General features: G+C 37.5%; 1 protein-coding gene across 2 annotated transcripts; it reads right to left on the bottom strand.

Moving 5' to 3' along the window:
• Positions 1 to 683: 683 nt before the first annotated feature.
• On the bottom strand, positions 684 to 12,375 carry l3mbtl1b (L3MBTL histone methyl-lysine binding protein 1b). Of its 2 annotated transcripts, none has more exons than XM_058747702.1 (21): positions 11,924 to 12,375; positions 9,900 to 10,016; positions 9,599 to 9,788; positions 9,305 to 9,500; positions 9,111 to 9,225; positions 8,954 to 9,005; positions 7,051 to 7,145; positions 6,710 to 6,814; positions 6,452 to 6,587; positions 5,892 to 5,983; positions 5,625 to 5,776; positions 5,461 to 5,537; positions 5,061 to 5,146; positions 4,758 to 4,868; positions 4,470 to 4,584; positions 4,298 to 4,379; positions 3,977 to 4,201; positions 3,826 to 3,887; positions 2,876 to 3,021; positions 2,711 to 2,773; positions 684 to 2,181 (listed from the first exon to the last, which is right to left on the bottom strand). In XM_058747702.1, the coding sequence occupies exons 2-21, from the start codon at positions 10,008 to 10,010 to the stop codon at positions 2,053 to 2,055; spliced, it is 2,340 nt and encodes a 779-aa protein (XP_058603685.1). In that variant the 5' UTR covers positions 10,011 to 10,016; positions 11,924 to 12,375; the 3' UTR covers positions 684 to 2,052. The 2 variants fall into 2 exon arrangements, with proteins under 2 accessions (XP_058603685.1, XP_058603684.1); XM_058747701.1 differs by having other exon boundaries at positions 4,280 to 4,379; positions 11,924 to 12,373.
• Positions 12,376 to 12,779: the final 404 nt, after the last annotated feature.

Raw genomic sequence — 12,779 nt, 5'->3', positions numbered from 1 at the left:
TTCCTGACTGACTCAGATTGTTATTATGTATTATATTAAGTTATTAGAATATATATTCATATGACTTCAGATTGGGCATTTATGATTGTTCAGTATTTGAGGTTCTGTAGTGTAGGCTATATGCCCAGTATGTGGAGTTACTTTTGTGTTTTTATTATGCAACCAAACATACAGTGTCTGAGAGCAAAAGTATTTATACTGTAATAAAAATTATTAATGTCTACTTAAAATAATTGATAAAACTCTCTACTCCATATATTTATTACACAATGTAATGAAAAGTGTGAGAACTACGTCCAGAAAGATTAATTCACAGTGCAGACTTTTGTTATCAGGTAATTTATTTTTGTAATTAAAAAGTTGAAACAATCTTTTATTTTTTAAATTACAATCTAATTATTTTTGCTCTCAAACACAGCATGTTTGATTGCATAAAACAGACACAAGGGAAAATCCATACCAATCAAGCGTCTTTTTCATAAGCGTTACCTTTTCAAATTTCAGTTTGGTAAGGAAAGCATGCGGGATAAAACTGAATTATGTATTCTGTATGACAGAAAACAAAAAATGGAACAAAACAGCTATGTTGGAAATCTTTATTTATTCTCTCCTTCAATCTATCCATTCATCCATTTGAGACTGGACCGAAAGAAAAAAAACACAAACACACAATCAGTCACACATAGAGTCTGATAAGAGAGACATTTAATCTACAAACACACACACACACACATAAACCAAAGAAAACAATCAAAATCTGACATAAACTAATCCTTGACCCTAACCTCTGCGATGAGGATTCCCCAGATCTTAATTTTTCATCACCATCCAAACGCCTTTATTACTTGTAGGCAAATGTGTCTGCAGACTATTATCTTTATTTATTCAGTGTTTTAGTTTTGTACACCCATTTTCGAATTTATCTCCAGTTTCCAACCCTATCTGGATCTATTATTCTGAACCTAATGCAACCTGCATATGCATGTGCGTATAATGACAACTTTGAGAAGCACTGCAAATCCAAACCAGGACATGAAAACTAAGAGATTCCAACATGTAAAATCATTTGCAGCAGAGCCGAGAATTACAGCTGTATTATATACAGCAGGTCAGAGATGTACAAAAAGCCTTTTCTCGAATGACAGAACAAAATGTCTTAGTATTCAGGAATGCATGTACCAGGCAAAATGTCAGGGTCTCAGAGGCTTAAAACACACACACATCCCTCATTTCTATTCCCAACTCTATTTGCCGTGTCTATTGAGTCAGCACATGGTCCAATTCACTATACAATTTCTTCCATTTACAAATGCATTTTACAAGATCAAACATTTCATCTGAAGTAAATACAAACTGAGACATTCAATTCCAGATTTGCCCAGAGCAAGAGTTCCCTGACATTAGATGCAAGCACACATTTATACATTTTTTTTTTCACTCACACATGCTTGCAAAAGTCTTTCAAACACTCTCTCTCTCTCTCTCTCTCTCTCTCACACACACACACACAAACACAATCCTGCTGCCCTCTAGTGGTCTCAAACAGGCTCATTTGGATTATTTAGGATGTGTGTTCAATTACAAACAAAGGTCTTTTTGCATTTTTACAAAAAAAAAATTACATTTCAAGTAAAAGCTCCACTGTCGTGCCTTTCAATCGTAATTATCCGTCATTTTAGCAACCATAAAAACATAAATATCAACAATGAAAGAATCCAGTTTAAGCTTTCAACAATTTAAGGTGCCTCAGTGTAGTGTACTCCCCCCTCCCAGAGTCTAGTATGAATCAAATGATCGGTTTCAAAAGAGAATATCAGTCCTAATTTAGAGCGAGTGCAGAGTCGGAAGGGGAGACATCAAATCTATATCAGCCTTTAGGAGCTGTGAAATTTCTGATCACATAAAGTTTGTTGAATTGGCTGATTCTGTCAATATCCATCATTCACAAGGAGACCAATGATTGAACATTTGTCAGTCTGCTGGACACATCGGTAGGGGCGAGAGCAACTTTCAAACATGTTGTTTGATGGAGCAGCAGTTGCTGTGAGTTGTCTACTCCTCATCTGCGCTTTTCAGCATGAGGATCGAATTATAAATTTTAAGAGCGGGTCCCAACTTGATGCTCAGAATCTTAACAATGTCTGATTGAGTAAGAAGCAGGAAGGCCTCGCCATCGATTTGCTGCAGGGGAAAAAAAACAAATATCTTAAATGCATTTTCACTTTGTCTAAGAACACTCACAGCTTAGTGCTAAATGAGCCCTACATACACTACATAAATACAGAAATGAATACTTTTATTCAGTAAATATGCAATAAATCAATCAAAAGACTTTAAAATTGTGATTAAAAATTCTATGTCCAAAGAATTCTGAAAAAAAAGGTATCATGGTTAAATAAACAGCACAACTTCTTTTTAACATTGATAATAAGAAGAAATGTTTCATCATTGATGAATTCTGATAATGTGACACTAAAGATCGGAGCTGAAAATTCAGCTTTGCCATCACAGGAATTAATTACATTTTGAAATACATTAAAATATAAAACCATAATCTTAAATTGTAATAAGAGTTTTACAATATTACTGTTTTACTGTATTTTTGATCAAATGAATACAGCCTTATTGCGAAAATTTTAAAATCTTACAGACGCAAAACATTTTAATGGTAGTGTGCATAGGGAAGGTACTTCTGTTTTTTTAGATTTACCTCTTTCCTAAAGGTGGCAGCATGCTCTCTGCAGCCAGGCAGCCCCCTTACAAAACTTGCCACCTGAAAGAACAACATCAACAAAAGAGACCCAATAAAAATATATATGTTTAGAAGACCTCTTTAAAAGCTTAAGCAAACTTTTCCAGAATTATCAAATGTCACCTCTTCTGTGTTCCACTTGGCCACTCTCTTGGCCGTTAGGCCTAAAGCTTCAGGCAAGAGTTTTCCATGCTTTTCCCAACACAGATGAAACCTCGGTGGCTCCCATCCACAAAACACAGACTCATGCAAGAACTGCTGAAGAGAATCTACAACACAAACAGACTTTATTCATGACATGGTTTGCAAACGTGGCCACAACAAAGAAAATGGTACTAGTTGAAAATATATTTGGCAAGTTCTTAGAAATGTACTTTTGTATTCATCTTTGTTTCATATGGTGTTGAATTTTTCAAAAAGTTTAAATGTCTTGATTCTTATTTGCAATACATGTGAGTGTACACATCTTCATCTTAATATTTGAAAAAAAGCTTTAAAAAATGATATATATATCATTTTAAAATATTATGAGTTAAATGAAATCCTTACAGAAATTCTTTTAATGTTTTTGAGGACTCACAACACAACACAATATTTTACATATTAACTGTCTTGTTACAGAACGGTCAAATTATCTGATCTTGACAGCCATAATATTATTTCCTATTTTATGGGGGGGTTCTGGTTATGTTAGTTGCACCACATGACATTGATTTGGTGGACAAAAGGGAGAAAAGTCGTCTTGCTCTAAGAAATAATAATAGACTGTGAAACTACTTAAAAAAATGTCTTTTGAAGAATTTTGTTCTTTTAATTAAGATTTTTTTCTTCATTATGATATCATAAGTTTGACTTTATACCCACCATAAATATCAAACTAATTTTAATTAAGAAATGCTTATCATAGAAGAGGTGTATTCAAATGACTGAATATATGAATTTTATTTTTGAATAACTTAATACATACAGGCAAAAATTATGAGCATGACTTCATGTGCAACATTCTCAGAGATTATGGATTATCCATAAACGCAAAGTAAGCCAAAATATCACAAAATCTGATCAATGTGTACCTTTCCCGTCACCTTCCTGCTTCACTTGAGATGGCTTGACACATTTGGGAGCGCTGCCAGACCTGAAGTACAGGAGGAACGAGAAAGAGATGAGGAGTGAGAGTGTGTGTGAGAGAGAGAAGTAAAACTGTACGTAACTCATGACACTCACACAACGTGCTCACGCACTGAGCGAGCTGGTGGACAGGCATCTGTGGTGGTGTCAGGGGGTTCAGGGGTGCCGGCGCTGGGTGTGGGAGGGTGCGTCTGAGTGAGCGTTTCAGCACGGCGGTGGCGCGGAGGTCCACTGAGCGTGACCGGCCTCTCCCCATTCAGTCGGTCCGGTAACAGCCCGTCCTTATTCAAATTCACATCTGAGTATGGACAGCTCACCGCCCTAAAAATGGGAAAGAGACTCATTTGCATTTGAATCAACATTATGGGCTGTATTTGCAACAGTATGTGTATAACTTACGTGTAATGTGTCCCATACCGAGGTCCTCTAATGTGTCCGACTCCGTTGCATCCTGGGGTTGGGCAGCCTTGTCCTGGAGGCACTGGAGAATCTCTGGGACCTGATATAGTTACAATTACGAGTTTGATTATGAGTTCGGTGGGGCCATGTGTGGAAACACTGTATGTAAATGTGTCGAACAGTATGGTACCGTTGGGGTTTTGTAGAGGATGACCTGTCTTCTGACACCAGCCTACTGGGTGCAGATCTGGGCTATCAGCATCTAGCCAATAATCATACTCCTCACTCCAGCCATCAAAATGGATCTATATATAAACACACAGAGAGTTAGCAATGATATACATTATACTAACTGTATTAGCATATGAAATACTACTAAAGTGAATCGCGATTAATAAATGACTAATTAATTAATAATAATAATAATTTTCATGTTGGTTTTTAATTATACTCATGAGATGCAAATTTGTATGTAAACCTTGATTCTGTAGTCTTCTACATCAGAGATGGTGGATACACGGATAAGCATAGAATTACGTTTGTCCACTGCCTCCAGCTTCATCCCAACTTGGAAGCCATGCGGTGGTCTCTGAATGGCCAAAGATCAAAGGTCATTTACAATGCAAATGAAAACATGAAATGCATAAATAAATAATAAAATGTCCACAACTTTGAACCAGATCAAACTGTGTTTTATTTTTTGTAAATTTCCATGTTATACATGCTGACTCTGCACTTTAAATACACTTCTCATGGTTCAGCGGGGTGAATCAAACCTCACCTGTTTAAAGGCTCTTGCTGGTGCAGCCTGGGCTCCAGTTTCCTCAAGGTACTTCTCCCAAGTAAAAACCTTGGGAGGCTTATAATCTAAGACACAAAAATAAACAGGCGTGAAATAACCTTAAAACCACTTATCATCATGCTCATTAGTTTCAAAAATGTTAAACTAATCAATATTCACTGAATAGAAAATGTTAGGTACATTATAAATTGTAAATATTTTCATAAGATAGCATTATTTCTTTTGACTTTAGCACAATGTGAAATAAAAGCTAATAATTTTATGTCGGAAACGACATTTCGTGTTTATAGTATTACTATAGAATTCCAAAATAAAACGGGAAAGAAATGTAAATGATGCACTGACTGCAGGGGTGAATGTTACATGAAAAGAGTCTCACCTGCAGGTGTAGTGAGTGTTAACTCGGCCTCCTCACAGTACCCTACCGGATGAATATATGGACTGCTGGCATCACACCTGAGAACAAACACAATTCATTTACTACCTTTCACACAATCATGGGCACACTCATATGCTGAGAATTCTGCTCAGACACTATCTTACCAATAATCATACGAATCATCCCAGTTGTCAAAGTGAATGAGGAGTCGGTTGTCGACAGCAGCAGCAATGGTTGCGACACAGATGAGTGATGGGTTCTTCCTGTCAACAGCTTCCAGCTTCATCCCTGCACGGAATCCTGACGGTGTGACCGACTAAATATGGCAGAGAACACATGGTTGTAAAAGACAGCATGATCTTTACAACAGAAACTAACACTGAAAATCTATGAGATATATTTGATAATTGTGTGCATATCAAATGACATACTGTATTAAGACTCTTGAAGAGATGTTTGGGGGCCAGTTGACCCCTACAGTTCTTTACATATGTGTTCCAGTTAAACTCTCCATCTCTGCAGCCTGTAAGCAAACACACAAATATTACAAAAACAGCATATGCGACACATTTGACAGTATTTTTCAAATAAACTGAATATTCTAGCAGCATGTGCAATGACATATGCAACATTTTTCCATTCCACTGTGCTACTTTTCCATTGTTTTTCCTTGTAAACACACACTAGATGACATGTTTGACTGTTGCGCTCGCGTCTCGCGACTTTTGTAGCATCTTGAGCATGACAAGGCATTCTAAAAATACAGCACATCTCGAGACCCTGCGTTTTTTTGCCCGTTCCACTGCCCGCAACTCGCATTTTTGAGCGAAAATTGAGATTGAGTAGTTTCAACATATAAAGAAACATCTATAAAACACATCTAATATGTTACACAGAACAAAAATAGAGCTCTGCACAAGAGCTGCTTTGCATGTTGTATCCTTGACAACAGGTTATTTTTGCAGTACATCTTTATTAGTACATTAAGCACCTTTTGGCAGCAATAGCTTGAGGCTTGTTTTCTCACACCAGCCTGGTGGCTTCACATCCCATGAGTCAGCATTTACCCAGAAGTCATAGCACTCAGGGTAACCATCAAAGTGAAGCCGAATCCTGTAGCCTTGCACCTGAAACAGAAGACAAATGTCCAAATACACATCTTACAATAAGCACAGCTAAAAACATATTTTGCTTTTTTATTGAAAATCACATATCAAGTAAAATCACAGTAACTTTTGACTCTGGTTACCTCTGCAACAGTCAAAACGCAGAAGAGAGCAGGGTGACTGGGGTCCAATCCCTCTAACTTCATGCCAACTTTAAATCCATTCCTGCTTTGAGGAAACGACTGGTGCTGTATTGCAAACACACACAAATAATAAATTCTGGAATTTCACAGAATTCATGATTTAAAAAAAAATCCCTCCAACTGCTAGAGCTGTTTTCGTTCAAGTAACACTTTTTTGTTTTGTTTCTAATGACAAAAACGGATTGACATCAAACTAACCATCCTAATCAGGATCCTAATCATTCCATGCTACCTATATAACAGTGAACAGACACACAAGCTATATATGCTGTGTCTCTCACCTCCTTAAAAAGTTTCAAGGGAGCAGTAATGGCTCTCTCCTCCTCTAGATAAGCTGACCAACTCCAGGTTTTCTTCTTAACCAGAGGTGCAGTCACTATGAGCACAGCATCAAATAGAGGCAAGTTGTATGACTTAGAAAAGCATTTAAGTGATTATACATGGAGAGAGAGAAAAAATCATTATAATTGATAATACATGGGATAAAGGACAATTTGAAACTGAGTGAAAATATACAAGACAAAATCTATCCATGCAAGATGAAATGCAGCAAAATAAAAATTAAAAAAGTATTTGGCCAACCGAAAATTATTTTCATGTTACGGCTGATAACAGATAAATGGCCAATATTACAATTCTTTACTGTTTTGTCTAAGTAAAATCAAAGACTAAAAACTAGTGCTGTCAAAATTAGCGCGTTAACGCATGCGATTATTTTTTTCAGTTTTAACGCGTTAAATTATTAATTATTTAACGCCTAGGGTTGGCCACCCCATTCATAACTGCTGTTTCTGTCTGTTTTTTCTTGACAAGAAGTGCATTTATTCAGTCTCAAAACGTCTTTACGATCACATCAGTCCGGAGACGTTTCAGACGCGCGCTCTAGCTTCACTTCAGCGGCAGGCGCGAGTCAAACAAGCGCGGAAACCGGCGCGCACTGTAGCGCGAAATAAACTACGTGCATGCAATGTCGTGGTCAGTTAAGGCACGAAGTTACCAAAAAGGCGATAAAAGCTGTCTTAAAACTAGCATGCATGTAATATGTTGAGTATAATGTATGAGTTACATTAAGAACAGGTCTCTGAAATGGTTTTCAAAACTGTCCTGGAGCAGCCCAGCACTGTCCCTCATCTAACATACTCGATTCAACTCGTCAGCTCATTAATAAAGACTAAAATGGGTCAGAAAAGGTAAAGAGAGTTGAGAGAAAATACGACGTGTGTCAGATCCGCGTCACATTCAGCAGCAGCAGCTCTTAAAGAAATAGCAGCCAAAATAACCCAATAACCAGCTGTGATGTCTGTTCATCAAGAACAAAAGAAATAAACAGGAAATCAATAACTTTTATATAGCTGTAAGTATTTATCTGTATTTAGTTTAGAATTTAGTGTTTGATAACTTTATTCGATTTCTGTATATTTCTGCTGAGGGGCACAGGTAGCCTAGCTAAATATACCATTTATTATAATGGGTTTATGAGAAGATTGTTTCAAGTTCACTAAAATTAGAAGTTATTTTTAAAGTCTAATAAATGTTAAAATTGATAGCTCTCAATTATAATGTAATGTTTAATGGCTATAGTCAATGGTTAAATATTAGGGGAAACTTTTTTTATAGGGAAATCAGTATTACTTGGTATCAGTGATACTGGCCTTCAGTCATAAAAAGATGGCATTAAACAAATTTTAAAATATGTTGTTTGTACATTAATTTGAAGATTGAATGTGAAATTATTGCAATATTGCAAAAACTGTAATGTTAGGTGGGATTAATCGCGATTAATTTCAGAGAAAAATGTGTGATTAATTAGTAAAAAAATTTTAATTGATTGACAGCACAACTAAAAACTCAAGAAGTCAGTTGTTTAAATGCTATCACAAGATCATAATGTACAGTGTGGATGTTTATTTTGAAATTACATAAAGATTACATTTAACAGCGTTATCAAATAATTTGTGTTTTTAATTAGAGTTTGTGTTTCTGCATGTGTTCCTGTGGCTCAGTGGTAGAGCATTGCGTTAGCAGCGCAAAAGGTCGTGGATTCAATTCCCAGGAAACACACATACCGATAAAAAAAATAAAAAATAAAATGTATAGCCTGAATGCACTGTAAGTCGCTTTGGATAAAAGCGTCTGCTAAATGCATAAATGCATGTATGCGAGAGATAAATGAATATTACCAACCTAGTCTAGCAACTTTAGCTGCTCGTCTCCCCTTTGAGGATTTAACCTTCTCCTGAGAAAAAAAAAAAAATTGCCATCGAGCAATACAGTAAATTTCACTTGAGTACATCTCATTAATACTGAATTTGCTCTCCTTTGTTTGAGGTGTGTGTATTACCTCTTCCTCCTCTATGTTGTCCTCCTCTTCATCTCCAGATTCCATAAACATCTTCTTCTTCTTTCTCACACGTTTACCTAAACGTTCCCCTTCGACAGCCTCAGCTGGGGTTGACCTGCACACATAGATTCAAAGACTTAATACACTATAAACAGTGCAACTGGCAGATCTCAGTGAATGCCAAAAACATGTACCTGCCACTGGTGGGCTGCACACAAGGAGCGCTGCAATATTTGCCTTGTAGAAAGGATTCGCGTGAACCAGAGTGACCACATGACCTGCAGTTTGCAGTCGCCTCAGTCATGGGAACAATTGCATTGGGCACTGTACTCACACTGGGGCTTTCCACAGCGTTGTTGCCCCCTGCCTGCCTGTGGGGGTCAGTGGAAACTGAAAGAAAGCAAAGAGATACTGAGTTCCCAAAAACGAATTTAAGGGCAAATAATAACTCGATTTGGTAGGAATACATGCGAGTTACAGGTACTCACCCACTGTACTTGTCTGATGCTCTGTATTTGACTGGGGCTTTGCAGTCTGATTTGATGTTTTGTTTTGCTCAGGAGAATGAGTGTTGTTGGTGCCTGTAGTTTGAGGCTGTGGGCCTGTAAGCTCTGCCTCTTTAACTTTGGGCTCCACCTCTGTGACGATCTCCAGGGTGCCAAATTCAGTCATCCGAAACTAAAAACAGACCACATATTGTTTTTGTTTTTTTTGCATTAGCACATTCCTAATAGTCAAATATGTCCCTCACGCCACTCTTTATGCATCATATACATTAAATATTTGTACCCGAATGTCACTTCCTGGCAAGGTGGCTATGCCGTCCTTCCAGTCAAGAGCACTCATCATGTCAAAATCGGCTCCTGTGGCAGGACCATCACTCGTTGATGTCTCTGCCATCTTTACCTATGGAGGTCAAAAGAGAAAAATACTGTTACGTATGGCCAGGTGACTGAACCAAGCAGCTTAAATTTGATCAAACTACAATTACGTTTTACTTGATATTTTAGAGCTTGGCATAACTACTAAAATGTACAACAACAACCATTATAAAAATGCCAATGGCATTTTTTAAAGTTAAATGAGACTTTCTCATATATTCAGGTTTTCCAAGACTGTGGGAATCCTGGTTCTTCAAAAACTAAAAAAAGGTGTTGTTGTTGAGGGAGTGAATGAAAATATGAAATATCGTAGAAATATGCTAAAAACATTTTAGCTGTTTCAGTTTACTTTAATGCTTGTTTTAAATTATTTTAAGTCTTGAGGACTTTGTTGAGGCTTATCAACAAAAAGTGCATTTCGTGACCAAAAAATCTACTGTGAGTGGCATAGAAAACTTTGAACGCAATATAATGTGAGACTAAGATACAAATTCTTTATTTCCATAGCTTTCTAATAAAAATCACTTGAGTTATAAAAAACTGATGTCTATTGTCAGTGATCTTCATAGGCCGCCTAATCATAATCACTTCCATATGGCAAGAGGGTAGATGAAATTCGCTAAGACGTTTTTAATATGGTAGGTCAGCACGCATTGTTTTTGTACACAACAAAAAAACTGTTTTTTCCATTATTCAAATAAGACAACTTCGCCTCGAAAACCGTGTTTTGACTGCGGCTGATAAAACGCCCGCAACTTACGAAAGAGCTGCGCGGCGCTTGCAGTTCCAGTCAATTCCGCTAGAGAGCGACTGCTGCTCGAGGACGGATTGCACCAAGCACTTAAACGAGGACCAAAATATGTATTTCTACATAGTTATGATGTCAATTTTTATGGGCTAGCTATGTATGCAGTCTCTCACTGACACGTTTAAACTACTTTGGTGGTTACTAATGGAGGAAAGCGATTAAAAGTAAAGTTAGACGAACAAGTTCAGCTTTTCCTTGTTTTAAAAGAATCTCGTTAAATCTGCGCTTTAAAAGCTCGCGGATACTTGCGATGACAAGTTAAAACGCGCATATCCACGATGAATTTGTTTTCAAATAATAAAGTCGTTATTTAAGCACGTTATCATTCGTATACAGCAGGCGATAGTGTAATAACGTTCTTGACCTGCCGTCTATCATAAATCAAAATTTCATCAAAATCCCAGACTGTACAGTAACGTCGCCCCGCAGACATCACCTAAAAGCTCGTCTGGTTTAGTAAAAAACGTTTGTTTGGATATTTCAAGTGATGGCGGAATTTATTCTTAGCATAAATAAAGTGCAATGCGCGAGCGCCCATTATTAGCATTCGACTGACACACAAAATGGCGGAGCATAGCAAAGGGCCGCCGACACGTTTAAAGTATGTAAATTATAACAGTTCTCTAGTCTGATTCACGTCGCTCGGACCTGCAAGCAACACGGGAAGGCCAAGTGTACAACTTGTTTTATTAAAACGCAATGTTTTCCCCTTCGTCAACAAACTCCTTACTTTCCCCTTGTCACGGAATGTCGTTAGCCCGACTGATAGCCCCGGCTAGCAGTAACATTAGCAGGGCATCCTACAATAAACCAAATCAACAGTTTCACGTGCTTATCCAAAAGAAAAACATTTCCCGAGACACTTTGAATGAGTTGTCATTCATCCGTATATAAACACAACAACTCAGGTGCACGCAGACCTGAGGAAATAACAAATTGCATGCTTTTAATTTCTTCTGCACAAACTTGTCACTTCTATTTATCTTTACGGTTTTTAAACCTCGTTGAAAATAGCCGCAATGGTTGAAAAGTGTTAAACAAGAAACGCACTCTGTGTTAGTATCGTTGTTTACTGCGTGGGTGACGACATTAACGTCATATTTATTGATAAACGTGCAACTCACCTCGTTTCTCTCTTAACTCTTATTTAGAGCTGGATGGTGGCGTTATTGCGCATGCGCGGGTTAATATGTGTCTGTCCAACTTCTGCAGCCCAGATAAACTTCATCGCAACATATATGTGCTCTTAATGTAACAAAGAGCCAGAGCAACCGAGTCCTAGTGTGTTCTTACATGACCCTAGCATTTACTTGTGCGCTATCGCGTTTTTTGGCGCTTGTTGCTGTAAAACAATTTAAGGCCTTAATAATAATACAGATTAAGGAAAATGGTTTTGATTCCCCTTAGGTTTTCCATGCACTTTAAACGAAAACAGAGGCGTCTGTGGCGTTCGAACGGGCTTGCGATCGTTCAGTTTTAATGCAGTCTTTAAAGTGCGTGCTCACTGAAACGAGCCGTTTTCAGAGTAGGATTTTAATATCCTTTCAGTTTACAGTCATTGTAGTGGTGATGATTTGATTTCCTGTAACAATCACGTGTTCCGATTTTCTGCACAAATCTCTTTTGAAGGGCATATTTTAGTCATGTTCAATAAAAAGAGAAAGGCAGAGCTTATTAATAAAATAACACGGCGTCAAGTTGTAAACTGAAGTTCATAATGTTTAAATACAATGTTTTGACAGCCGCATTGTAGCAAGAGTAGCGAAAAGGAAGACAGCGACGACTCCACAAGATGGCGCTGTGAGCTTAAAAGTGACTTTTTTTCAGAGGTTGGCACGTTGTTTTCAAAGTAGGTTTGAGCCAAATTTAGGCAGCAGAGCATTGTAAAACATGATAAAAATGGCAATAAACACCGCAAGGCAGTCGCAAATGATAAATTTCAGTGGTCTGTGGATGACAACTGTGTGCTACTTCGTGACC

Source organism: Onychostoma macrolepis, chromosome 16 (assembly GCF_012432095.1).
Source record: "Onychostoma macrolepis isolate SWU-2019 chromosome 16, ASM1243209v1, whole genome shotgun sequence".
NCBI classification, from domain to species: Eukaryota; Metazoa; Chordata; class Actinopteri; order Cypriniformes; family Cyprinidae; genus Onychostoma; species Onychostoma macrolepis.
Note: the sequence above shows the minus strand (reverse complement) of the source record. Positions and strands in the feature narration are given on the sequence as shown.